The following is a 27650-nucleotide window of genomic DNA, read 5'->3' on the forward strand; positions in this document are numbered from 1 at the left end:
TTCCGCATCATCCCGATCTAGTCTTCATTCTCCAGGAAAGTATATATCAATAATTTTAAGCCCAATACCACCAGACGACATAAAGCTGACTAAAACACACAAGAATTCACGTCATTTATTCATTCAATTATTACCAATAAAAAAAAAATATCTACGTTATAATGACGTGCGTACAAGCATGATAATCATATATCATATATTTCCTCTCTCTATATATATCTAACATTTCTAGGGTTGCACATAAACAACCAATACACACTCACTCCACAAATAGACTAAAACTAACTTGCACCACCATGGTCGTGGAACTTGAGTCTCCGACGCCGAATTCATGCCACGTGGCGGTGGTGGCGAGCCCCGGGATGGGCCACATCATCCCTCTGTTCGAGTTCGCGAAGCGCCTTGCCGGCGAGCACGGCCTCCGAGTGAGCTTCCTGAACATCACCACCGGAGCCTCCGCCGCGCAGGACCACCTCCTCCGCTCGCCGATCCTCCCTCCGAACCTCCACGTCATCCACCTCCCGGAGGCCGACGCCTCCGCCGCCCTCGCCGCCGTCCCGGAAACCCAGATCCTGGCCCGCCTCTCCGTCGTCGTCGACGTCAGCTTCAGAGCCTCCCTCAAGCCCCTCCTCCTCGGCCGCCTCGCCGACGTCACCGCCCTCGTCATCGACCTCTTCTGCACCGCCGCCATCGAGATCTGCGACGAGCTCTCCGTCCCGGTCTACTCCTTCGTCACCACCTCCGCCGCGTTCCTCGCCTTCTCTCTCTACCTCCCGACCCTCCACGGCGAGGTCGCCGCCGACTCCGAGTTCGTCGACCTCCCCGGGCCCGTCAGGGCTCCCGGCTGCGAGCCCATCCGGACCGAGAACCTCGTCGACCAGGTCAAGAACCGGAAGCTCGACGAGTACGCCTGGTTCCTCCACCACGTCAGCATGCTCCCGAGAGCCGCCGGGGTCTTCGTCAACACGTGGGGAGACCTCGAGCCGGTCACTCTCCGCGCGATAAAAGAGGACCGGTTTTACCGGGACGCCCCGAGGGTGTACCCGGTGGGCCCGCTCGTGAAGCAGACGGAGGAGGTGAGCGAGTCCGGGAGGCGATGTCTGGCGTGGCTGGACCGGCAGCCGGAGAATTCGGTGGTGTTCGTGGCCCTCGGGAGCGGCGGAACCCTAACCCCAGGCCAGATAGAGGAAATGGCCTGGGGCTTGGAGCTCAGTGGCCAGAGATTCGTTTGGGTGGTAAGACCTCCTGCTGAAGTGCCGTTCGGCACTTTCTTCGACGCGGGGGAAAAAGACGCCCCCGACCCCTCGGGGTACCTCCCGAAGGGGTTCGCGGCTCGGACGGAGGCGAGGGGGCTCTTGGTCCCCTCGTGGGCCCCGCAGGGGGCCGTGCTGGGCCACGCGGCCACGGCGGCGTTTCTGTCGCACTGCGGGTGGAACTCGACGCTGGAGAGCCTGGCGGCGGGCGTGGCGGTGATAGCGTGGCCGATGTACGCCGAGCAGCGGATGAACGCCGCCATACTCTCCGAGCAGGTCGGGGCGGCGGTGTGGCCGCAGCCGGACCCCGCCACCGGGCTCGTGACTAGGAAGGAGATCGAGACGGCCGTCAGGGAGGCCGTGGAGGGGAAGGACATGCGCCGCCGCGCTCGGGAGCTCCGGGATAGCGCCGCCGCCGCGCTGCTGCCCGGTGGCTCGTCCCACGACGGCCTGGCACGTGTGGTCAAAGAGTGGACGTACTAGTGCGTGTTTGTACTGTTGTTGTTATTGTATTTGATTAATGGCGAATAAAATCAATGTGTGTATCTTTAATGCTTTGCTTGACTTTGTTTTTTTTGTGTACCTTACTTGCTTGATTTTGGCTAATGATAATTATTATAGTCGAATAATTAATACGCATGTTATACGTATCCAGGCATATATTTTTTATCGTATATTTTTAGATTTTTTTTTTCTTCTTCTTTTGATACAGTAGTCATAACACAGAGACTGGTCGTCGTAACAGCCAGCTATAGACTTATCTGTATGGCATTTTTCGCTTTCTGATAATGCGATGCAAAGTTTCTCTCAGCATTGTATTTAAATAATATATCATGCTCCGCGGCCTGAATATATGTTAAATATTAAGTTAAATAGTAAGTTTACGAATAATATAGGAACACTTCACTGTATACGTGGCGTGATTTCCCAGACCTGGATCAATTCCTGTATTTTTATATTATTATTATTTGGGACCGGGTTTCATCAACTAGTCTTTCAGCATCATATTCTCGTTAATTTAAACAACTAAAATAATCGCTACAGAAAAATCTGTCATTGCAAGATATTAAAATCTAATTTTGGCCGTTTGTATTACTTTTAACTAATAGGTTTAACTCATAATTTTGTAATTATGACATGTTTTTGTCATGATTTGTTAGTGATTACTTATTAATTATGTTAATGATTATTTTTCTTCTTCTTCTTTGAGATGAATAGTGATAGTTAAAATATTGTTTGATAATTATTGTAAGTTTGGTATTAAATTTGTATCACTTCCTCAAATTATATATCTATCTATATATTATAGAAAAATTATACGAACTAAACTACTTCGTTTCAAAAATCTTTAAAAAATAATCAATTTCTATATCCCTGTCAATATCTTCCAAAAAAAAAAATTTGAAACCCTAGAAAAAAAAATGTTGGTAGATATGTGGAACGCACCGTCAAGCTTCATGCCGACAAAATCAGTTCCATCTTCTCCGGCGAAACCCATCGGAGTTATGATAACTTTGTCAGAATCCTTCCATGTGGCCAACAAAGTCTCGGTCGGTCACTCCTTATGTTAGAGCAAAAAATGTTCAAGTAAGTCAGCACCAAGAAAATTCTTAATATTATAATAAAATTGAATTTTCTAATGTTATCTCTTCATTTAAATTTTGTGTATGGTGTAGTTGCATGGCAGGGATCCAGAAAAGGTGATTCCTCTTTTCTGGATAGTGATAAATTCCAGCGATAGGCGATAGAGTCGACATCGCTTTAAAATACATGGCTATCGTAATGACGTAGCAGAATAGGGCCAAGGAAATGGTTGAAGCCATCAAATTGTTGAGGCATCGGTGGTGCTCTGATCATGCTCAAGAATCTCTTGACAACATTCTTTTGGATCTATACAAGGTTTGAGAACCTTTTCAAAGCTCTATTTGTTTGAACTGTGTTTGTCATTCCTTTTTTCTCTCTAAGCTCATTTGATTTGATCTGGGGGTTTGTTTGCAGAGCTGTGGAAGATTGGATGACCGGGTGGGGCTTTTGAGGCATAAGTTGTTCTTGATAATAATAAAAAAAAGGCCTCACTTTCGACGGGAAAAAAACCAAAACCGCTCCGCTCCCTCTCTAGGAAAGAAATTGCATGAACGTCGGTATATTTGTGTTAATATCGCTATATTTGTGTTGATATCGGTAAATGAGCGCCGCAATGAAGACTAAAAGTCGGAGGAAAGAGATAAACTCATCGTTAAGAGAGAGAGAGAGAGAGAGAGAGAGAATTAAATGTGGTTATGGTCAACTCATTTAGTTATTATTTTTATTTGTAATATTGAAATATTTAATGAATGCTATTTTGGATATTTGATCTTCATTGATTTTTGTTAATGGTTATTTTGCAAAAATTGTAATATTAAAATATTTAAAGAATGGTATTTTGAATATTTGATTTTCATTAATTTTTTTTAATGGTTATTTTGCAAAATTGATAAAACTTTGGCTATTTAGAAAAACTTAAATTTGATATATATATATATATATATATATATAACGAAACCAATAGAGATCCAGGAGGAGCTATAGCCAACTTTTTTTTTGTTTTGCACTTTTTGCTAGTGTTTTTTTTTTCCAAAAAATTAGGAAAATAGCCAAGTTAAACGTTTGACATTGTTAAATAACCAACTTTTGGTAAATCATAAGTAAATAGCCATAAATAATGACGTGGCGTCGTGATCTAATATATAGAGGTGTCTATTTATCTAAAATTTACATCTGTAAATACATGAAAATGATTATTTACCTAAGATTTACCAAACATTAGTTATTTAGTAATATCAAGCGTTTAAGTTAGCTATTTTCCTAATGCACCTTTTTTTAAATAAAAAATTAACCTAACAATTTACATATCAGCCCCCACTAATTTTTTTTCTCACATATTAGTCTCTTTTAGTTTAGATTTTTGGTTTCGTCACTGATTATATTTAAATAAATAAAATTAATCGCAAATAATCAGAAGTCGTTGAAATTAATGGCAACAACGACAACTTATTTTGTAGGTGTTATTGACCAAAGTTACTAAGCCCTTTAAATTATTTGATGGTTGTTGGTGTAAGACTTCGTCCACTTAAAAGGTCCAATGGCTCTGGCCCAATTTTGAAGGCTCGAGTGAAGAGATACGAGGAAATGAAGCAAGCTCGGCCTATTTCAAGTACCAGATCGACGACGAGCTCAACATAAGATCTACTCAATGACAGATTAATATCTAATGCCACTTCTATGTCAAGCTCGTTGGACAACTCAACTCTACAACAGCTGGATAAAGAAGATTCAAGTTAGATTTGAAGTGTGTAACCAATGTAACTAATCAGAAACGTTACGGATTTTATAATCAATACGGATATAAACATTAATATTTGTATTTATATATGTAATGCTTGTATATCGGTACAAATACGTATGTGCTCGTATTCTCATACATATTTTAGCGCAATGTTCTCAAATTCACACATTTTGCTCTTATTTTCAGTCTTATTACTTCTAAGCCTTCGTTCTTACTTACATTATGTGTTTGAAAGTAAATCAATTTCTACACAAATAAGGATTCAGATTCGTCAGACAAAAATTTAGCCAATATAATCTTTAAATAATCCAATCTGTTTTTATGTGCATGCATGTATACATTGATTTTTTTTTGTTGCTTCAAGTGAGAGAGAGAGAGAGAGTTGAAGTTTTTTTTTTTTTTTTTTTTTAAATCAAATTTATATTACCCTATTTTTGTCTAAAACGTGATAGCCACGTGGTCAATGAACGGTTAATTTGACGCTAAATGTAACATAATGATTTAAGGTAAAATCATTATGAGGGAGCCACACTATTATGAGGGAGCCACGCTGCAATTTTTTTTGTTCGGAGACCACATTAATATAGGTCACATAGTCGAGAGACAAAAAATGTCATTTCTCCTTGTAACAATTGAGAAACAAGTATCTATATAGAGGAAAAGAAAAGTTTACTATTCACGCATACTAACTTCACTGTTCATTGTATAGTGTTTGGACGAAAATGTCATTATAAATTTTTAAAATTACAAAAATATCACTGAATAAATATAACTTTTTTAAACTTTACAAAATTACAAAACTGCCATGTCCTTTGCTTCGCATAATATTTACTTAAAGAAATTATTATTATATATATGTAAAGTAGGCTATACTCAAAATACTGTTCATTCTACATTACAATTGTTTTTTAATCAAAAAGAAAAAAGAAGATGTTAGACCTTAGGCCAACTCATACCACACGGTATATCATCAAATATAGTTCAAAATCTTCTCCAACCACACTGCAAATACAGCACTATATTTTAGTGTGTGTACAGTATCACGTCAAATTTGATGTGTTACTGTATCACACGGTAAAATGAAAAATAATAGTTTTTATATTATTTTAGCTTTAATTGATTACCAATTCCACTGCCAAACCAAATTTATTGTACTATTTTATTTGTTTTAATAATATAGTAATGAAAATAGTATTTTTAGTGTGAAATTTAGTGTTGTGAGTGGAGTTAAAAAAATTTAGTGATAAAAACACACAAAAATAGTGTGATTTCAAAATAAAATTTAGTGTTAGGGTTGGAATTGTCCTTAGACACAAAGTATTGTTTATTCTAAAATATCGGATTTTTTTTCTTTCTTTTAATAAAAAAAAATAGTGTCTTAAAAAAACTTTGAATTCATTTTTTAAAATCTACGTATTTTTTTTTTTTTTTATATCTTCATATATTTTTTATCCTGATTAAAATATATTATATATTATTATACAAATGGCACGCCATTCGAAAAGGTGATGACGAGCTTATGCAAAATAGCAAAATAAGAAATAAAAAGTGAACTCCACCCAAAAAAAAAAAAAGAAATAAAAGTGAACTAAACGTCATCGTTCGGACCCTCAGAGCCGTCTTTCGTCAAACGTGTTTTTTAGGACTAAAATTTTCGCTCCCTCTCCGACTCCGTCTCCGATTATCCATGGATTCTAAACCTTCCACGACTGCAATTCCTAATCCAAACCCTAATCCCCCAAACGCGCCGGCGAAAAAAGATCGTGACTTCTTGAACCACCTCGAGTCTTACCTCGCGAAGCGCGACGGTGTTGACAAGCTCCTCAAGATCTCCCGCTATGCCGCGAAGATCGCTCTCGCCTCCTCGGCTCTTCCCGAAACCCTAACGCTGACTCGCCGCCTCAGGAGCTTTGAATCCAGCGTCGGACTTAGCCGAAAGGCCTTCCGGCTCGGAAAGTTCGTCCAGGACGTGAACGCGCTGAGAGCCTCGCGATTTGACTCGCCAGAGGATTTGGCTCTCTCGGCGATCGCCTACGGCGGCGAAGGGATTTACTTCTTCGTCGAGCAGTTCGTGTGGCTCGCCAAATCGGGGCTGATCGATCCCAAGCACTCGAAGACGTTCCAAACGATCAGCGCTTGGGCAGAGCTAGTCGGCTACGTTGGAAGCATTTCGCTGAAAATTAGGGATCTGAAATGGATTCGCGAGGACGTGGCTTGCTTGGAATCGAGCATCGGAATAGCGATTCTGAGAGGAATCGAGTACCCAGACGAGAAAGAAAGATTGAGGAAGCTGAGATTCAAGGAAACGATGAAAAGATTGTCGATCGTTCAAGATTTGGCCGACGCGTTGATGGCTTTAGCCGATATTCGCGACGGCAAAGGGGTGATCTTCGGCCCGCTTTCGGTGTCGTTCGCAGGGCTGGTCTCGGCGCTCATCAGCACTCACAAGAATTGGATTTCTTGTTGAAAACGACGTGTCGTTCATCGTTTTAAGAAGGTGAGAAATGAATTATGGTCTTTTCTTCAGGATTCAGTTTGGTTTTATTTTTATTTTTGTATTGATAAAAGAAAAAAAAAAACTCGGAATTCATCTGAAATAAGATTGTTGTATACATACAAACTGGAATATTTTCAATATTGAATCTTCATATGGTGAAAATTTCACCCTTTTAACAAATTCTAGCCTCCCATTGTCTGCATTATCGTCCTTTTTATTAGACTGGGAAGTTATTATTCAGTCCTTAAACAAGTTTCATCACAAATCAACACATGAATTCAAATAGCAAATTGGAAACATCAGAGCGATTGGCTTTTTTGAAATCGATCCAACCAGACAATGCCACCACAAGCCTCTCTCTCTCTCCCTATATATATATATCATTTCTTGTGTGAACGGCATGCAAATTTTGACATCGCAAAGCTTTCAAGACATATGGAGAGTAATTCATAAAACCTGCAAAAGTTTGGTGGCACTACAGGCTGGTTTTTCAGCAACCACATGGAAGCCAAAATCATCTTATATTTATATAGCCTGTTTGTTTTTTTAAGTTCAAATAGTCCTTGAACTTCTATGATTGAGCATTATAGTATTTTATGGAGCTAAATGATCCTTGAGCTGTTGATTTTGTGTACTGTTTGTTTAACTTTACTCTGCACTTCGTTTTCATTTTATGTTGAACTAGTGATATGTATTCGTTTTCATTTTATGATTGATCAAGTGAGATGTATTCGTTTTCATTTTATGTTTGATCAAGTGAGATGTATTAGACCGTCTTCTATGGTCTCTACTCTCTACAAGGACGGACAATTTTAAAAAAAAAATCTTTACAAGATATACGACATTTTGGCATCGTTTGACACAACTTTGTTTTTAAAAAAAGTGCTTTTAGATTCAGTTTTTGAAAAAAACTGTTTTTTTCAAAAACTGACAAGGTGTTTGGTAAACTGTTTATAAAATAGTTGTTGCTGGTAACAAAAACTGATTTAGCGTTTGGTAAAATAAATATATTATAGTAAAAAGACTAAAATAGACATAAAATAAATATTTAACAGTGTTGTGGATAATCACGTGAGGATATTAAAGTAATTTTATATCAGATACAAAAACGCTTTTTCTAAAAACTAAGATTCTTAGCTTTTGTGACTCATGTACAATTTTTAAAATCATTTTTGAATTTTTTTCTAAAAACTGTTTTACCAAACAGTAAGATTGCAGTTTGGTTTTTGCTAACAGCAAAAACAGGTTTAAAAAAGCTATGCCAAACACGCCCTTTATCTAGTCGATGGACCTCGGTTCTTTGATTCAAGTTAAAACTGAGTGTGTGCGCTCAAAAGTAACCGTCATTATAATTTAGTCAGACGACCATATGTTCGTCTACCGATTGTGCCTCCTTAAAGGCCGTGGCATATCGAGATCCTCTCTTTTATTGTCACGGTCTTTACGAGTTTAACGGAGAAATAATATTTAGGGACTGTTTGGTAACGTTTTTATTTTTTGTTTTTTGTTTTTAAAAATGAAAAAGTGACCTTAAGCAAAAAAAAAAACGTGTTTGGTAAAGTCATTTTTGTTTTTTGTTTTTGAAAATAGGGGAGAGAATAAAACAAAAACTGGAGAATAAAAAAAACTTGTTTTCAAAATTTTTAAAAACAAAAACTCTCGAGATTCTTCTTTTCGAACGCCGATCTCCTCCGCCGATCTCCTCGACGCCGACGCCGCATCTTCTCCGCCGATCTCCTCGACGCCGACGCCGTCTCCGCCGCCGTCCGAGGCTGCCGAGGCGTCTTCCACGTGGCGTCCCCCTGCACGCTCAAAGCCCCGCGGGACCCGCAGGCCGAGCTGCTCTCGCCGGCGGTCGACGGCACCGTCAACGTCCTGCGCGCCGCCAGAGACTACTGCAAATCTCGTTTCTTTTCTTTTCTTTTTCTTTATGTTTAGAAATCTTATCCGCAAAAAAAAAAAAAAAAAAAAAAAAAAAAAAAAAAAACAACTATCATTATTTTACGAGAAAATTTGTTATTAAATAATTTCACATTAATTTGTTGCTTAACAGATAAATGAATTATTTAGCCTTATTTAGTAATCTTATTTCTAAATTACTGTATGTTTATAACCCATTCCCAGAATTATTAGCTCATGCTATAGCTCTCTAAAAAAAAAAAAAAACAACAAAAAAAGACCTTAATTTTTTTTTTTTTTTTCGTATTTTATACTTTAAATAATAACAAATTTACCCCATGATTTTTGTTATACTTTAAAAGCAGACAAACCAAACATGTTTTTTTTATTTTTTATTTAAAAAAATAAAAATGTGATTACCAAACATGTTTTTGTTTTTTCGGTTTAAAAACAGAAAACAAAAACGCAATTACCAAACATGTTTTCATTTTTTAAAAATTAGAAAACAAAACAAAACAAAATTTGTATTTTGAAAAACAAAAAACAAAAATGTTACCAAACAGCCCCTTAACAATTTCACAAATTTTCTCTTTTTTGTAAACTTACTTAAAACTCTTTAAAAAGACTGGCATATCGAGTCAGTTCTTTTATATTCGCGATTCTCTATAGTTTGATAAAGAAAAAAAAAATAGTGCCGTGGTATCTCGACAAAACGACAATAATGATAATTAAGACGTGCAAATTGATATGCATATTAATTTTATAACTGTAACATGAATGAAATCAATGGCTGATAACAAACCTTCATAAATTGATCATTCTAATTCATTCAAATCATATCGTCCCAAATAAGTAGATTAGTTGGAACTTGGAATCAGGAAAGCAATAAGTAAAAAAGATAGAAACATGAATAAAGATAGACTCTACTTATTTTCCTAAATAAATGAGAGCAATCTTTACGTTTATCCGAAGATATATATTCTTTATAGATAAGGTGGTCAAATGAAGCTTCCAGAGAAAACAAATGTAGTAATATCACAAAGTCAATCGAACGAATGGTGATAAACGCACACTATAAAGAGGCGTACGGTAGAACCACCCGTAGGAAATCCCCGCTTCGTCTAATAGAATAGAATGCATCATAGGATTATTTAAATAGTTTTATATCAAAATGAAAATCTTACTTGGTCGTGTTTCAACAATTTCACTTAACAATATGCCTTTTCCCAGATTGGCAGATCTATACCGACAAAAAGTACTGGAAAACCTCGAAAGCGAATCGATGGTGGTCCAGTGAAACCCTAATTCCTTGGTCGATTAGCCCAAATTAGATGGAATCGGAGCTCAAAGACCTCAGTTCCTCTTCGCCGCCGTCGGAGGCGAAGGATGACCGGCCGCTCCTGACGCCGGAACCCTACGCCGCCATCGCCGACGGTGGAGAGAGCCTCGAGGAGCTCGAGAAGAAGTGCGCGGCGTATGTGCGAAGCGACGTGTACGGCACAATGGGCCTGGGCGAGATTCCGGTGGCGGAGAAGGTGCTGCTTTGCGCGGCTATGGCGACTTTGGTTCCGATTAGGGTTTTTGTGGGGATGAGCGTTCTGGTTGTGTACTACTTGATTTGTAGGGTTTGTACTTTGTTCTCGGCGCCGAATCGGGACGACGGTGGTGACGATCAAGAGGATTACGCGCACATGGGTGGTTGGAGGAGAGCCGTGATCTTTGCTTGTGGGAAGTTCTGCTCTAGAGTTTTGCTCTTCGTCTTTGGATTTTATTGGATCAATGAGACCAATCTGATTCCCGATCAGAGTGAGGTACGGTTTCTATTTTTTTTATTCTTGATACAGTACTTGGTCATTGCTTTGTTCTTTTAGTTTCGAGAGTTCCTCATTATTGTCTTTTTATTTGTCAGATTGAGGGTGAGAGTCAGGTTGACGAGCATGAACGCCCAGGAGTTATCATATCTAATCATGTATCATATGTTGATATTTTGTATCATATGTCCTCATCGTTCCCAAGCTTTGTTGCTAAGGTTGGTTCAGTTAACATATTCCATTATGAGTAGAATGTTTTGTCAATTGTTGAAAGTAACTTTAATAGGGAGTTTCATCGAGTGTGTAATACAAGAGGGAATTTTTTGGGTACTTTTTAACTGACATTATTCTTTCTTGGCCGTTACATTTGTATGTTGGATTTTGTTGATGAAGAGATCAGTGGCTAAGCTTCCTCTAGTCGGCTTGATCAGGTTGGTCATCATAGGTTTATTATGTGTGTTCTGAGCTAGTTTCACTTGAGAGATTTGATTGATGAGAAAAGGGTAGTGCTAGTAAAGAAATTTATTTGTCGAGAAAAGTTCACTCAAGTCCGTTTTTTTTTTTTTTTTTTTTCACAGCAAATGCCTTGGTTGTGTTTATGTTCAGCGGGAGTCGAAATCCTCGGACTTTAAGGGCGTTGCAGGTGAATATAATTGCATATGTTGCTTCGCAAATACTGAGTCCTTGTGGAGGCTTTTCTCCTTGTATTCCAATATTCTGATTCGAATGTATAGACAGCACGGAAAGCATTATGAATTGCATGTCAAAGTCAAAAGACGAGTGTATGAATTTATTTCTTGTCAACATTCAACTTTGTAACTTCTGCAGCTGTTGTAACTGAGAGAATTCAAGAAGCTCATGCAAATGAGTCTGCTCCCATGATGATGCTTTTTCCAGGTTCATTTTCAATTCCACAAATGAAACTAGTTTACAAGCTTTAAGAGCATTTTGCAGGACCTCAAATTTTTTTTTTCTTGCCTCAGAAGGGACGACTACAAATGGAGACTTTCTCCTCCCATTTAAGACTGGTGCTTTTCTCGCCAAAGTTCCCGTTCTTCCGGTGATCTTGAGGTATCCTTATCAGAGGTTTAGTCCTGCTTGGGACTCGATTTCAGGGGTGCGTGTTTATGAAACAAGACTTGTTCCGAGTAAAAGAAAATGTTGGCGTTTATGTTTTTGTGTCTAGTCTAGTTTCATCGATTGTTTGTAATCGCAGTTTCGCCATGTGGTTCTTCTTCTCTGCCAATTTGTTAATCACTTGGAGGTGACTCGGCTGCCCATCTACTATCCAAACCAGCAAGAAGTGGATGACCCAAAACTTTTTGCCGAGAACGTCAGGAAATTGATGGCGACAAAGGTAGCATCTAAGTTTCAATTGAAGCTACTCTAACATCTAGAATGAAAGCTTTAGGATGTAGTACCTCTGCCCTATCTGGTGATGGAAAGTGGAAATTTAGCTCTTTTTTTTTCTTTTCTGCAGGGTAATTTGACAATGTCGGATATTGGACTAGCCGAGAAGAGAATATATCATGCAGCTCTCAACGGTAATAATCGCGTGCCTCCTGTTTTGCATCAGAAAGACGATTGATAATATAATGGAATCGCTCGGGAAACGATACGTAGTCGCGGTTGAGTCTTGTAGCTTTAGTTATTATCATTAACGCATAGCAACTGTGTGTACCCCCATTATAGTTGCAAACATTTGGATATGCACATGAATGATAAGACAGATGATTCTAATATTCGAATAAAAGATCACTTTCTATTATGTAATATCAAACCCTTTTTAAGGACAAGTTTTGCACTGTTTTAGTCTGAATATCGTCTTTCGTGTCCCTGCAGGTCTGTAATGCCAAATGCTAATTTCGGGTTCTCCTCATGTGTAAATTTCTTAGAAAATCATTTTATGCAGAAGCAATTCTTTTTTTGCACATAGTAGTCAGAAAGAGAGAATGTATTCAACCTCAACTTATTTTGTTGGCATCTATAGAGAGGCCATAATATATTGTAGCTTGCCATATGATTGCTGATCATAAAGAAGTTGATGAAGAATATAGATAGATTGAAGTCAAATCATGGAACGTAAAACAGAACAATGAACTCTTCTACTTTCTTAAGCTTAAGTTAATCTGAGAGAAAAAGAAAGCGGCTAAAATTAAGGGGATAAAAATAACAAAGCCTACAAGATTTACACTCCAAAACGGCTGAGAGGCTTTCAAGCCTACCCGGCAAGTAGAGAGAGAGAGAGAGAGAGAGAGAGAGAGAGAGAGAGAGAGTGGAAGATGAACAACAGAGGTAAGTGAGTCCCAGAGATATGGTCGTAACAATACACATGTACAATGTGATCACAGAGTCACCTTTCTTTCATGGAACCATTGGTGGATGACCTTTTGAGCTCCCATGGAGGCAAACAACCTCTCAAGGGAGACTGAATGAAGAGCGATGAATTGGAGAGCTGTTTCTGGCGCATCGATATCGACGACAAGCAACTTATGCTCCTTCTCAAGCTCCTCTTCTCGCTCTCCAATGGCTGCCCTTTCGGGTCGTGTTGCACCGCCGATATCTTCAGCGCCTCTGGTAGTATGCAATTGCATAACGAACCTGCCGTCCAATCAAAACACATATATACAATAAACAAGGGTTCTGTTGCTAACTAGCCACGTTAAAGACTTAAATTTTGATAAATAGCCAACGTTTTACAAAGTAGCCATTAGTTGTATACAAATATCCAAAATATAACAAAAATTAAAATAAATTAACTTTGACGCATATTTTTTTATACATAATATATTATCGTTCGAGGGTTTCGGTTGACATTCATTTTGGAATTGGTTGGATCGAAGTGATTACCTATTTTGGCGAGGCGGTTGACCCATTTGGGGATGGATTTTCCGGTGAGGTTGGAGCAAATGTCTCTGCAGAAATGGTTGCAGTTCTTGACGATGAGATGGTAGGTATCGCCGTTGTACCTCACGGACTGCCTCTCCATGAACTCCCTCACCTGAGCCGCGTCCAGACACGTCGTCCCAACGAATATCGATTTCCTGAACTTGAATCCCGGGCACTGCCGAGGCTCCACCTCGAAAACCCCGCTCGTCGGATAGTCGTGAGCTCCAAATGCGTATTCAACTCCGTGGACTGACACAAGTCACAACGAATCCCATTCATTTATTAGTACACGGATCGATTCCGTTTCGTTTCGTTTCGTTTCAAATTTATTCATTACCTTCGACGCCGGAGTGGAAAATTCCGAGGCCGGCCCAGTAGACGTAGCCGTTCATCGGTGTCAAGTCGTATACATTGAGAAACACCGGGGTTCTTCCGGAGCCGTAATTTCCGGACTTTGATTTCGAGAACAAGCAGAATCTCGTGGCTGATTTACCTCTCAATCGCAGCGGCCCGATAGTTTTCCAGCTTTTCTTTATACCGAATTTCATGTTTGTTTTTTTTTTTTTCCCTCTCTTATCTTTTCTTTTCTTTTCTTCTGGGTTTTGTTCAATCTGAATCTCCAACCTGGAAACACAAATAAATAAATTGTAGCATTTGTAGATGGGAAGGAACATAAAGACAGACTGGTGATGTTTGTGAGATGGTTTTTTTTTTAATATTAGGAAAGTCAAAGGACTTGTTAGCATGTTATAACAAGCATCACAATGTGACAGCAGTGTTGAAAAATAAAATTCTAGTTTATGAGATTGTTGGGTTTTTGAAGGCAGGTCTCAATAATTGGCAGATGAGTCATGACTCATGAGACGAGAGAGAGAGAGAGAGAGTTATTGGTATGGAGAGGAAGATTAGTCAACTAAGATTTTATATATTTGAATTAAGAAATGTGTTCATTCTTATCCCCACTTGACTGGTATTGCGAATAGTTTAGGATTGTTGGACTGAATGTTCATACACGAGAAGGAAACTTAGTTTATAATTATATGATTCTATAATCAATTATGAGATTAATACAAAAAAACGCCCATATCATATCAAATGAGAGAGAGAGAGAGAGAGAGAGAGAGAGAGAAGGAAAGAATTGTAGAAACATGGAAAAAGAAAGACTTTTTTTTTCGTTAATCATTAGGTTACACCCAAAATTTTAGCCTAGAACTTGAATTGCACACAAACACAATGCATTCGCAAAAAGCCAAAGCATTTTTTTACACCATGAAAATGAGGTATCTTTCGAAGCTAAATTTGAAACATCCATTTTCAGATCTGCTAAACCCTTAACCATGGGAAAGATCTGACATAAGACGGAAAAGTCATTGAGGCCCAAATCATTAGTAGATATTTCTAAATCTGCTTAGATTTCTAAGCATAACATTTTTTGGGTAGAAACCCAGAAAGAGAAAAGAGAAGAAACCAGTAAAGAAAACAATAGAGAATGAACTTGGTTTTACAGAGTACTTACGGAGTCGGTGAAGATGGTCATTGAAGCTCCAAAACCAAGCTTCTTAGATCAGCTCATAAATGGTGAGACTTCAAGCTTTGAAGACCAAAAACTTGATATCACTATCCCCAATACCAGCTCAGAATAAGTGTTTTCTCAAAAGCACTGGGGTTTTTTTTTTTTTTTTGTGTGTGTGAATTGTGACAGAAACAAACCAACAAACAAAATACCCACGCACACACAAAAAAAGGCTCAAAATTTGGAAGCTGAAGAAACCCCACTTTTCTTGTCTAATGGTTCTTGTCTCTCGGGCAAAGCTCTCTTCGGAAAAGAAAGGCAGATAAAAATAAATATATGGGATATAATAAGGTAATGCAGGTTAAAAAGTAAAGGAAAAAGTGTAGGTCAAGTTAGCAAGAATCCTGGTATAGTTACACTCGAGAATCTCATTGTACAGGCCATAATTGTCCTTTGCTTTGCTTCTCTCTCTCTCTCTCTCTCTCTCTCTCTCTCTCTCTTATGTTCTTTTCCTTTCTTTTTTGGGTTCCAAAAGCATGCGAGCTCTGAAGACTGTAACCCACCAGTTGATATTGATTTTACCGCAAAAGGATTAAGAAAGACATACTCGATTTCTTTTCTGGTCAAATATTTTACTGTCGCTTTTATTTTGCTTCAATCGGATATTTGTGCATACATCATTATTTGCATATGGTTATTTCTAAAAGAATTGTGTCGTCATAATAACAATAGCTATTAGTTAGTCATCATCATTATTATACCGTCATTTTTTACAAGCGAAAAAAACGACAACCTTAAGACCAAAATTTGCACCGAGCATCAAGCTCTCTCAAGAGCTCCATTTGAGCCTCCCAAAACCTCCGAGGTCTATAAATATCCCATCAAACATCATCTTGAATTTTTTTTTTTTTTTTTTTTCTCAAATTTAGGTAAACTATACCAAAATTCGCTCTAAATCCTCACTTCCTCTCTCTGCACTCAAGAGACGTGATAAAACTCTCCACCCCACTCCTTCAACTTTTGCAAATAAATATGACTTAAAAAGCTAAGAGAAAGTTAGGTAGTGTTTGGTAGTTAACTCAAATGTCTTTATAGGCATGTTCGGAATGATTCTGTCTTTGAATGAAGATAGGCTGCTTTTTTTGTTTTCTGTTTTCTAATTTTTGTAGTTGTATTAAAAAATTGTTTTGTAGTTGTTTTCAAAAAGCTGTTTGGTACAGTTTTCATTTTTGTTTTTGAGAAATTGAAAAAACTGGAAAAACTGTTTGGTACACTTTTCACTTTTTTTTTTTTTGAAAAAATGAAAAGTGAAAACTGTTTGGTACATGGAAACAATTTCTTTACTCAAATTTTTTTTTAAACATAAGTTTAACTACACAAAATATAAATATGACATTATTGTTTAGATTGAATACAAATTTTTTTTTATCATCATAAATATGAATATGACATTATTGTTTAGATTTAATAATCGTAGGACCCAAAGACATATCCACTGTAAGGAATCCAAGTTCTCATACAAAACTTCAAACGATACGAGAAAGTATAAACTCGAACGAGAAACTATGATAATTCTCAAAACTGAGAAATAACTCTAATAAGCGAGCTTGTGCTTCCTTGAATAAAACTAATTTCATTTATCCAAAATGAGATTAGAAAATAACTCCAACAAAATAAAGATCGTTTTTTTTCTTCTCCGAATCTCAAGGAAAACATAGTCAAATTTCCTATCGTGACGCTCGAGTAACCGAGATACCAAACGTTAACTCAAAACGATTCGTATACAAAATTATTTAAAACCCGTGATAACACATCACAACAAAAAAAATTCATAAAATCCTAACGGACACTCGCGAGCCTCCGAGCCAAAGCCGAAACGCCGTATCCACTCGACGTTCTCCTGGTCTTGTTCGCCTTGTCGATACTCGCGCTATAGCTCCGTCGTCTCCCGGTCACGCCCTCGCCGTCCCGAACTCGCTGTTTTGGGCTCTACGTAGCCCACCTATACCGTACCTAGACCCTTGACAATAAACTCGCAAACGAAACAAAGCTCACTAACCATATTACAATCCAAAATATCAACGTGTTTCCGACTTATCACCACCGCGACGAAACATCAATTCAACCTATCGATCTTAGATCATCATCAATAACAAGTCCAGACTAACAACAACAACAACAACATCACAGACACAAACACACGGCCAAATAACAATACACACGGCCAAGACAAAAACCCATGGCCAAACTTGTCAAAATCCAAAGCAAATTCGTCCAAAATCAATAACAATAATTTTTCCGAAATCCATCACCAAAGCAAAACCCCAAAATCCAACTCTTCATGAACCCTAGATTCAAAAATCCATTTCGGGTTTGAGAAATTCTCACCTAATTCCTGTGAGATTCGGCCTCCTCGGTGGTTTCTCTTTCCCGGCGTTCCTTTCCCGGTCGGCGGCCACAGCGGCTCGCGGCGGTCCAAGTCTCCTCAACCAAAACACGCGGTGGAGCTCGGTGTTGGAGCGCGCGTGCGAGAAAGAAGAGAAATGAAGGAGATGGTGATGATCGGTGATCAAGGAGATTGAGCTAAATTTTTTTTTTTCTCTTGTGCAGATGGACGCACGCTGGAGAACCAGGAAGAAGAAAAAGGAAACGTGAAGGAGATAAGAAGAATAAGTGAGGAAGAGAGATAATGACAGAGGACAGACTAGGCCCGTGACTACACGCGAGAAAAAAAGTGAAAACAATTTCGGAAAACACCCACCCCCTGTTTTCAATTTCCTTTACACTGTTTTCAAAACAATTCCAAAATTTTTTAAAAACTTTATCCGAAAATTTTAACCAAACACTACTTTCCCATTTTTTTCACTCAAAAAGTGGAAAACACTTTTTGAGTGACGTACCAAACATCACCTTACAATTTTGTTATACGAGGTTATTTATGTAAAAGCAATAGGGATTAATTTCGCCACATCATCAATTGTGCTTATATTTGAAATGTTTATAAAACATTGACTAAATAACAATCTTAACGTGTTTGCAGTGGCTTAATTCGTCTATTTCTTTTAAGGGCATTGTAGCGAAATAGCCAAAATGAAACTATAAAATTTATTTTTAGCCTATATTTCAAAACTTTTAGGGAAATAGCCAACATGATTATGTGGCAATAATTAAGGTCTTATTTATCCTTATTTATTAATAAATTCGTCATTTTCTCTCTCCTATTTTTTTCCTACACTTTTTTTACATAAAAACTTCAAAAAATAATATCTATCTCAGATGAACTCGAAATTGAGTGATTACAAATCCTACGGATTTGTGACGCCGAGATCTTCAAAAATAGATCCATTGTGTTTGATGAAAAATAATGTTTAATACCATAGATGTAGACAAATCTACCTTAAATATGGAAATAACTAAATTTTTTTGAAATTATAAACAAAAATAAATGGAAATGTAAATATGATGCATTAAAAATATTTTTTATCAAACACAATGAGTCTATTTTTGAAGATCTCGACGCCACGAATTTGAAGGAATTGAAATCACTTAATTTCGAGTTCGTATAAGAAAGATACAAATTTTTGAAGTTTTTATGTAAAAAAAATTATTTGAAAAAAATAGGAGAGAGAAAGTGACGAATTTATTAATAAATAAGGGCAAATAAGACCTTAATTATTGCCACATAAACCATTTGAGTATATCCCTAAAAATTGTCAAACATAGGCTAGATCTAAAATAACATGTTTAAAGTGGCCTAATTAGTTACAAATCTCTTCTTTTAATTTATTTGTTTTTATATGTTGTTAATGAAATGCAAGTGTTTTGAGAATAATTGAGCGATTTTAAGATGATTGAAATGAATTTTTGTACAACTTAGAGAAAAACAATAAAAATTGTAACTTTTTACATAATTTTAGATTGTTAATTGAATATTTTGGATGAATCCATTACAACAACAAATATAAATTATTATGTTAATAGCAAACATTTGATGTTGAAGCATATTCATAGCCAACATTTTTTAATTATCCTGTTATAAATGAATATTGTTGGCTTTACATTTATATCCTGTTCTCTTTCTTTCTTTTTTGGAAAGTTTTTAAGCTTGTTCTCTTTTTTTTTTAAGATTTTTATACTTGCTATTATTATAATTTATTTGCCTTTATTTTAATAATCGGATCCACAGAGAAGCAGAGGAAGAAATGGAAATGAGTGCATCAACGTCGTCGCTGGGTCAAGACATGTCGGAGTCGCTCTTCAGGGAGATCGAAGGGGCAGCGTCGGTGTCAGGACGAAGACATCCATTGTCGGAGTGGACAACGTTGCGTCAACGTCGTCACTGGGTTAAGATTTTTCGGAGCCTTTCTTCAGGGCGATCGAAGGGGCGGCGCCAGCATCGGAGACGAAGCGGAGAACGAGAAAAAATATTTGTGGTCGGAGTCGGAGTGGGCAATGTTGGGATGGCCATAGCCTAGACCATGTTGACTCATGACTTGGCCAACGAGCTGGCCATGGTGGGACCTCCAATACGACGCGGCATTATTGCCCCGCACAATGATCAAATCCTAATTGTGAATTAGCATTTTAACAATAGATCAAGTAGTGTTCAAAGCCACAAACTCCAGGAACTTAGACAACATACTGACACTTTTACCTGCGGCGGAATTCGATAGACTAGTGGCGCCCACGAGAAGGACATCGTCCTCCACATGGCGATCCGGTCCGAAAACATGAAGTTTGCCGAGCAGGCGATCGCTCACTACCCCAAACTTGTAACTATGCCAAACTACGACGGCGAGATGCCTTTGTATGCGGCGGCAATGAGTGGTGACATCAAGATGGTCAAGCTTCTCTTGGACGTTGACGCGAAAGTTGACGTAGAGGACGCCGGAGCCATGAGGAGGGCGAGGCTTCACCGCTGTGGCTGAATTGCTTCTTGAGACAAACGTGGATGGCCATCTTGGCATGCTCAACAACGCCGATGAGTCGCCGCTGTTCCTCGCCGTCGAAAGAGGTCCCTCGGGATTGCGAGGCTCATCATAAAAAAATGTAATTTTTTAGCCTGTCCGACGCTTTCCGACGAACTCTACGCGCCGCCGATTAAGTTCCACAACGGTATGTATGTATGTATATATATAAACAGAATAAAGTGTTTTACCATGCTTATATTGTTAGAATTCAACACACTCCGACCTAAAATTAGAAAACAAAATTCGCGAAGAACTTGTGTGTGTGTGTGTGGAGAGAGAGAGAGAGAGAGAGAGAATGATTTCGATTAGGCTCCGCACCTCTAACATATATATATATATATATATATATATATATATATATATATATATATATATGTGTGTGTGTGTGTGTGTGTGGATAGAGAGAGAGAGAGAGAGAATGATTTCGATCGATAAGATTTGTACATGTTTTTATCCGGCCAGTAAGAACTTGGGAACGTCATGCGCCAAATTTGTCGCTACGGAGTTTGAAAATCTTGGTCAAACTCTTCATTGAGAACATCCATTTCTTGAATGAGGAAAGGTTCTTCAGAATATTTGGTTTGCTATTGCTACAGACCTTTGTCATAAGGAACCTTGTTCATAAGGTTCGTCTTGCACACACCATCATGTACTCTTTTGGCATTTTCACTATAATACTCCAAAGTAGCCTTCCTTTTTTAGTTGACACTCAAAACTAAGTATACTATGTATAGAGATGATACAAGCACTCATGAAAAATGCACTAGAGACACAAAACTCGGGTCTTTAGCGGAAACAAGGCAACACATTGGGGTGGCACCTCTCCACTTTGCAGCCCATTTGTGACACACGGAACCTACCACACGCATCCATGTCATCCTCTAAAACTTCCCCAACTGCCTCCTCATCAAGGATATCCATGGAATGTTGCCCTTCCACGTGGCAGTCAGGGAAGGACACGTAAGCATCATGAAGGTGATATCGGCTTTTGCCGCCCATAGGCTTGCAACGCCGTGGGCCGAAGGCATCGGACCGTCTCCACGTGGAAGTCCTCCACGAGAGGATCAAAGTTGTTCAATACGTCTTGGAGACATCTGAGATGGGTTTTTATCTGTTAATATTTGTTTATTTTATTTGCGATATGATAAATTTGGTTAATATTGGTTTATTTTATATATTCTGGTAATTTCAGCGTGTTTGCTTTTTGAAAGAAAACTATCAGTCACTGTTAAGAAAATGAGTGTGCATTTAATGACTTATTTTTTATTTTATTTTATGCGACCATTAAATGTGGGCAATTGACTAAAATTATGAAATGCTTGGCAAATGGTAGTTTGGATATCTTATCATCATTCATTTATGTTAATCGCTATTTGCAAAATTAGCAAAATCTTGACTATTTAGCAAAATTTAAGTTTACTATTGACTAATTAGCTACGGAGCCCTTAAAAAAGTAACTATTTAAAATATTTCATGACTCGTTTATCACTAACCTATTTTCAATATATATTAAAAATATTATCAATACTAAAAGCTTTAAATATGATGAAACAACTCGAGACAAACACTTAATCAGGTCCAGCTGCTCTCCAAGATTTTTGAGGCCTAACGAAAATTTATTTTTATAAGTTTTTTCTAACATTTTTTTAGACTATTTAACATATTTGAGCCTAAAAATATATACTTTAGGCAAAAAATTATTAAATTTAGACTTAAAATATATTGAATTTAAGACTTTTTTTTAACGATTTAAGTTTTTATTTAGTGGAGGCCTAAAGTAATTGTTTGACTTTTCTAAAGGTCAAATCGAGCCTGCAGTTAATAGTTTAAAAATTAGATTTTGCTCTAGAAGGAATTTTGATGGTTTTAGCTTTTATCATATCTCTTTAGCTTTTACGAGTGTGAAATATAACGATCATAGGGAATAAAATTTGATTCGTATAATTATGTGACATGAATCTAAAAGTTTTATAGCTTTTCTTTTATTATTTAAAAAAAACATAGCAGATTGATATAAATAAATAAAGAGAAGCAAACGACATGTAAAAGATAAATGATTTTTGAATGAATGTGTTTAAGCGTGGATTATACTTTTGCCCTTTTCACGCTATTAATTATTATCTACATGATGATTGGTAATATAATTACAAATGCGCTGAAGTCAACAACATCATAAATATTGGGATGACAATAATTAAAAAGCAAATATTTATATATACGTAGTACGTACGTATCTGTATGTATTAAAATAATTTGCCAGCTCTTTCCAAATAAAAAATAAAAAATCAGCTGCATGCTGTCCAGCGCTTTTAAGAGCTTCATACGTGAAGATTCAAAAAAAGAAAAAAGAGGTTCATACGCATTATGTGATATGTTCTCATTTGTAACTAATTAGAACACTTTAAACACATGTGATTTTGGATCTAGCTTATGTTTAACAATTTTTAGGGATATAGCCAAATGGCCTATGTGACAATAATTAAGGTCTGATTTACCCTTATTTATTAATAAATTCGTCAATTTCTCTCTCCTATTATTTTTTAAATAATTTTTTTTGCATCAAAACTTCAAAAATTCGTATCTTTCTCATACGAACTCGAAATTGAGTGATTTCAAATCCTACAAATTCGTGGCGTCGAGATCTTCAAAAATAGACCCAATGTGTTTGATGAAAAATTATGTTTAATGCATCATATTTACATTTCCATTTTTTTTATAATTAAAAAAAATTTCCGTTATTTCCATATTTAAGGTAGATTTTTCTACATCTATGGTATTAAACATTATTTTTCATCAAACACAATGGATCTATTTTTTAAGATCTCGGCGTCACGAATCCGTAGGATTTGGAATCACTCAATTTCGAGTTCATATGAGATAAATATGGTTTTTGAAGTTTTTATGTAAAAAAATTGTAGGAAAAAAATAGGAGAGAGAAAATGACAAATTTATTAATAAATAAGGGTAAATAAGACTTTAATTATTGCCACATAATCATGTTGGCTATTTCCCTAAAAGTTGCGAAACATAGGCTAAAAACAAATTTCATAGTTTCATTTTGGCTATTTCGCTACAATGCCCTATGTTCTTATCATTAATTTTCTCTCTTGTGCGGAAAATACCGACTTCCCAATAAATATCAACTACCAAAACTTTATACAAATTGTACAAAATAGCCATTCGAAACTTATTGATTATCAAAATTGCCAAAGTTTCAACTTTTCAGCAAAGTAACCAAATTTTTTTGACAACGATGATTAAAATTTTTTACGATTATTATAAGCAATTTATCACTTTCAAAAAAATTAATCTTGGGGTCAAAATTTTTTTTTGAAACTAGATTGCTGCACATTTTGGCTATTTCTCTAAATTAAGATAAACCTTGACTATTTTGGAAATTCATAACTTTAAATTGATTATTTAACTAGATCACTCATTTAAATATATATATATATATATATATATATATATATATATAATATGTTGGTGGCTCAAATATTAATTGTGTATTTCCCTAATTTTTTTTTCGAGTGTGGTTTTCAAATATGATTTTATAACACTTTTAAACACTTTTTCAAATATTATTTGATGAAAAAATTTATAGTTAATATTTTCTACGAGAAAATTAGGTTAGTAGTTCAATAATTCGCCTCCTTTTAAAAAATAATCAAAATTTTATTTTATTAAAAAAAATAGTCCACGAGATCGAAATTAATTAATTAACTGATTAGATTAATTTAATTTACTTCAAAAAATAGTTCATTAAATTTAAATTAATTAAATAAATTGATTTAATTACTTAATTAACTTCGATTCGATGAACTATTTTTTCAATAAAATAAATTTTGGACTAAAATCTAAAAAGAAATTTTAAAATTAACTAATACAACATTATTTGTTTTTTCTTCTGATAATCTCCTTTGTTATTGGACAATGGCATTACGTACCCGACAATGGCTAAAATTAAACTGTTACTGCAGCGAAATTAATGATCCCCGTGCGTTGTCGTTAAATCGTTTCAAAATGTTCCAGAATTCGTACGTGTGAATTTCAAGCAAACAAAAAGTCGTACGTGTGAACAAATAAATATGTAATGATTTGATTTTGTGATTTCAAAATTCAAAAATATAAATTCAATAATTTCCCCGGTCAAAAGAAAAATCTACAAATTAACATTAGATATACAATTTTTTTTAATTACAAGATTAAAATAATCAAGTTAATTCATTCGTAAATTAAATACTTAAGCATACAAATTCATTGTCAAAACTATTTTTATTTTTATTTTTTAAACTACAAGAGTAACAAAATTTTAGACTCCAATTGAGAACTATAGTAACTTATGACTATGGACAGAGTCACATGAAGTTTTTAAAAGACAATTTATTTTTTAATAATCCAATATTTACATCATACATCATATTATCAATTATATTGAACATTTAAACACGAATTACAATATCTAACTTTCAAACGTCAATAATGCGTTTCTTAGAGATTGAACTCTCGCTCTTTCACAGAGATCACCTCACAAACAAGAAGTCCCTTACACTATCAATCTAATAGCGCACGAGAAGTGGTTAATTTAGAATACAAAGATGTTATGTTTTCTTTTTATAATAAAATGTCACGTATCGTACAAATGTATATTTATTCTAGTGCAAATTATGTGTCTGGGTTCAATGCTCTTCAATAATTGGTTTGCAAACCTTGGATGCTCGTGCTCTACTCAATTTTATTTATTCCTTTTAGGCCGTATTCTCTATTTCGACGAGGACGTCAGGGTCATTCTAATTTCAAAGCTAAAAAATAAACCCCCCCACAGTTATGAGACGTGACATTAATGGTTAGTACAAAATAGACGACAAAATAATTTCTACCACGCAAACTGAAACACATATGATAGGACCAGGGGGATAATCACTTCGCAATCACAACGTTGCATCACTTGCTCGAATATCCATAAGCTACCTAAGATTATCAACCTTCACCTATTTAAATAAATAAGAAGAGAAATTTCATTTTATAGATTTAAATATTAAGAAAATATAAAAAAAAAACTTTTATCTTTATTTCGGACAAAAATAAAATTCTGACCATTGTGACATACGATGCCATATGATGTGTATGATGACATACGATGCCATATGATGGTATATGGACATAAGGAGAATTTTGTCCGAAATAGAGACAAAAATTCTTTTTAAATAATTTTGAATTATGAAGTTTAGTCTTGATGTTTTGTTAACTTTGAGGTTCACATAATGAAATTTCTCAATAAGAACCTCTAATAGTAAGTGAATACCCTTTTTTTTTTTTAAATGGGTCTCATATATCAATATCATCCCATAACAATTTAACAAGCTTTCATTTGACACATTAGTGTGTGTTTTTTTTTTAATATTTTTTTTAATAGCTAATTAGCTCTATAGAGCCAATTTGCTCTTCAAAATAAATGACTTAAATGTAAAGCAATGGTGGAACTACTTGCTTTAATTTTATGTTATTTACTATCCTTTAGAAAAATCATTAAAGTTGCTCTTATGGAAAACAAAATAAATTCCTCATATATTTTTGGTATTGTTTGAAATTTGAATAAGTGTTTAAAATACAGATACAGATTTCAAATTTTATTGAAATCTCGGTAAATTATTTGCGTTCCATGATAATTTAAATATTGATATTGATTCAAAGACTTTGAGAATTCGTTGGAAGATTTTGGGTCCTTTGAAAATTTATTGACAACAATGTCAATAAGTCTTCAAAGAAATTCTCATAATCGTTAAAGATTTATTAATATTAATGTCAATAAATTGACAAAATACCAATTACTACTCTTCAAACGAATTCTCAATTGCAAATGAAAAAAAAAAATATTCAAAAGGTTCTATGAGATTGAAAGTGTACAAATAAAAATATACAACCACGTACGAGAGGGAGAGAGAGACATTAAAAAACTAAATACATAAAATAAGTAGTCATAGTTTTATATTAAAATAGACTTATTTTGGTCCAAAATTATTTGAAATATCGTACGTACGTGTTATAATCTCTACTTCTTTTTTCATTGTTTTGTGATGGATAAAGGGAGCCCATTTGAAGTTTCTATCCAACTCAACTATAAGCATTCTAATTTATATAGGGAAATGGGATACAGAGTTAAAATTCGAATAAAAATAATAAATAGAAGGCAATAAGAGGAAAAACCGGAGTTCCAAATAAAGAGGATTCTCCATTAAAAAAAAAAAAAAAAAAAAAAATAGAGGATTCTCATTCTCCACATTTCTTGCAATTGGCTGGCTAGAGTAGAGATAACCATTCTATTAGGCCCCGTTTGGTTATGTTTTCTACTCCTGTTTTCTGTTTTCTGATTCTAAATTCTAGAAAACAGTTTTAGAAAAACTGTTTGGTTATAAATTCAGAAAACAGATTTAGAATCATGTTTCTGTTTTCTTTGAAATTTGTTTAGAAAACAGAAAACAATGAAAAGCTGTTTTCTATTTTATCTCTATACAATTGAATGGAAAACATAACCAAACAACATTTAAAATATTCTGAAACGTAATTCTAAATCTGTTTTTTAAATTTAAAAATTAGAATAAGAAAACAGAATTTAAAAACAGAAAACGAGTTTAGAAAACTAAACCAAACGGCCCCTTATTTTCTCCATATTCTTTTCCGAAGCAACACTCTCGCATCTCACACTTTAGCGCTTTTCTTGTTCAACAAAGCCACTTTATTTTTCTTCTGATTCTCACTTCACATCAACATCCCTTCCAAAATGCCGCTTCTATTTTACAAATTTCTAAACCCATTTCATAATCCATGCTGTTATTAATTTTTTTTTTTTTTTGAAAAATTGTAAGTAAATGGCTTGCTGACTTTGATTAGTTTTTATTAACGGGAGACCTTAACATCGATTGAGAATCATTTGTTCATTATAAAAGTCATGACTTACTCTTCTTATTACTAATTGATTTTAAGATGAAATCTCATAATACTTTAACATGATATTAAAGTCAAAACTATTCTCGATGTTGGATTATCCGTTTCTACAAACTTCGTGAACCAATTATTTAATTTTGGACGTAAGAGGATGCATTAAAAAGTCCTACATCGGCTGAAAATATATCTTTTGTACATTTTATAAAGATCATAAATTACTTGTTTTATCAATTGATTTTAACATGAAACCACAATATTTAAAGGATCTCTCTCCAATCATACACTATACTTTGGCTACAAATTCAGAACCGCGTTTTAACTTTTACCCGCTTTGTGGGTCACAACTTAGTAATACATTGACGGAAGTTTAAAATTCAATAAAGAGCAATCTTATCATATGATAACATTATTCAAGGTGGACACCAAGTCCTAGGTCCACACTAGCATTAGTTTCTTCAAAGTATAGCTTTACATAGTAGATACCGAGAATTCTATTATGTTTTTTTTTACAGTGTACATACCACGCTTTGCTTTTATCTGAATTTATA

The 27650-nt window shown here is 35.8% G+C and overlaps 4 protein-coding genes across 5 annotated transcripts; 3 read left to right on the forward strand and 1 right to left on the reverse strand.

Moving 5' to 3' along the window:
• Positions 1-264: 264 nt before the first annotated feature.
• On the forward strand, positions 265-1824 carry LOC149392276 (anthocyanidin 3-O-glucosyltransferase 5-like). The gene has a single exon (XM_089620805.1). The coding sequence runs from the start codon at positions 297-299 to the stop codon at positions 1734-1736; it is 1440 nt and encodes a 479-aa protein (XP_089476931.1). The 5' UTR covers positions 265-296; the 3' UTR covers positions 1737-1824.
• A 4324-nt stretch (positions 1825-6148) lies between these two features.
• Positions 6149-7255, forward strand: PEX11A (peroxin 11A). Its single transcript, XM_089618807.1, has one exon. The coding sequence runs from the start codon at positions 6266-6268 to the stop codon at positions 7043-7045; it is 780 nt and encodes a 259-aa protein (XP_089474933.1). The 5' UTR covers positions 6149-6265; the 3' UTR covers positions 7046-7255.
• A 2887-nt stretch (positions 7256-10142) lies between these two features.
• On the forward strand, positions 10143-12858 carry LOC149392278 (Phospholipid/glycerol acyltransferase family protein). 2 transcript variants are annotated; one of them, XM_089618805.1, is made up of 9 exons: positions 10143-10785; positions 10884-11003; positions 11179-11216; positions 11364-11428; positions 11614-11682; positions 11769-11902; positions 12002-12142; positions 12266-12329; positions 12628-12858. In XM_089618805.1, exons 1-9 carry the CDS (start codon positions 10306-10308, stop codon positions 12633-12635), a joined length of 1119 nt encoding a protein of 372 aa, XP_089474931.1. In that variant the 5' UTR covers positions 10143-10305; the 3' UTR covers positions 12636-12858. The 2 variants fall into 2 exon arrangements, with proteins under 2 accessions (XP_089474931.1, XP_089474930.1); XM_089618804.1 differs by lacking the exon at positions 12628-12858 and having other exon boundaries at positions 10144-10785; positions 12266-12620.
• Positions 12859-12915: 57 nt separating this feature from the next.
• On the reverse strand, positions 12916-15647 carry LOC149392279 (PPPDE putative thiol peptidase family protein). The gene is made up of 4 exons (XM_089618806.1): positions 15191-15647; positions 14012-14298; positions 13636-13923; positions 12916-13386 (listed from the first exon to the last, which is right to left on the reverse strand). The coding sequence occupies exons 2-4, from the start codon at positions 14220-14222 to the stop codon at positions 13139-13141; spliced, it is 747 nt and encodes a 248-aa protein (XP_089474932.1). The 5' UTR covers positions 14223-14298; positions 15191-15647; the 3' UTR covers positions 12916-13138.
• Positions 15648-27650: the final 12003 nt, after the last annotated feature.

This window comes from Urtica dioica, chromosome 7 (genome assembly GCF_054948205.1).
Source record: "Urtica dioica subsp. dioica isolate 48M chromosome 7, U.dioica_male_clone48M_v1_H2, whole genome shotgun sequence".
Classification (NCBI taxonomy): domain Eukaryota; kingdom Viridiplantae; phylum Streptophyta; class Magnoliopsida; order Rosales; family Urticaceae; genus Urtica; species Urtica dioica.

What these genes read in the sequence shown, in the direction of transcription:
- LOC149392276 (XM_089620805.1), top strand. Translation starts at nt 297, where the DNA reads ATGGTCGTGGAACTTGAGTCTCCGACGCCGAATTCATGCCACGTGGCG.
- PEX11A (XM_089618807.1), top strand. Translation starts at nt 6,266, where the DNA reads ATGGATTCTAAACCTTCCACGACTGCAATTCCTAATCCAAACCCTAAT.
- LOC149392278 (XM_089618804.1), top strand. Translation starts at nt 10,306, where the DNA reads ATGGAATCGGAGCTCAAAGACCTCAGTTCCTCTTCGCCGCCGTCGGAG. An exon ending in TCCCAAGCTTTGTTGCTAAG is followed by an intron (nt 11,004 to 11,178) that starts GTTGGTTCAGTT and finishes TTGTTGATGAAG; the next exon opens with AGATCAGTGGCTAAGCTTCC. An exon ending in CCTCTAGTCGGCTTGATCAG is followed by an intron (nt 11,217 to 11,363) that starts GTTGGTCATCAT and finishes TTTTTTTCACAG; the next exon opens with CAAATGCCTTGGTTGTGTTT.
- LOC149392279 (XM_089618806.1), bottom strand. Translation starts at nt 14,222, where the DNA reads ATGAAATTCGGTATAAAGAAAAGCTGGAAAACTATCGGGCCGCTGCGA. An exon ending in TTTCCACTCCGGCGTCGAAG is followed by an intron (nt 13,924 to 14,011) that starts GTAATGAATAAA and finishes GACTTGTGTCAG; the next exon opens with TCCACGGAGTTGAATACGCA. An exon ending in CAACCGCCTCGCCAAAATAG is followed by an intron (nt 13,387 to 13,635) that starts GTAATCACTTCG and finishes ATTGGACGGCAG; the next exon opens with GTTCGTTATGCAATTGCATA.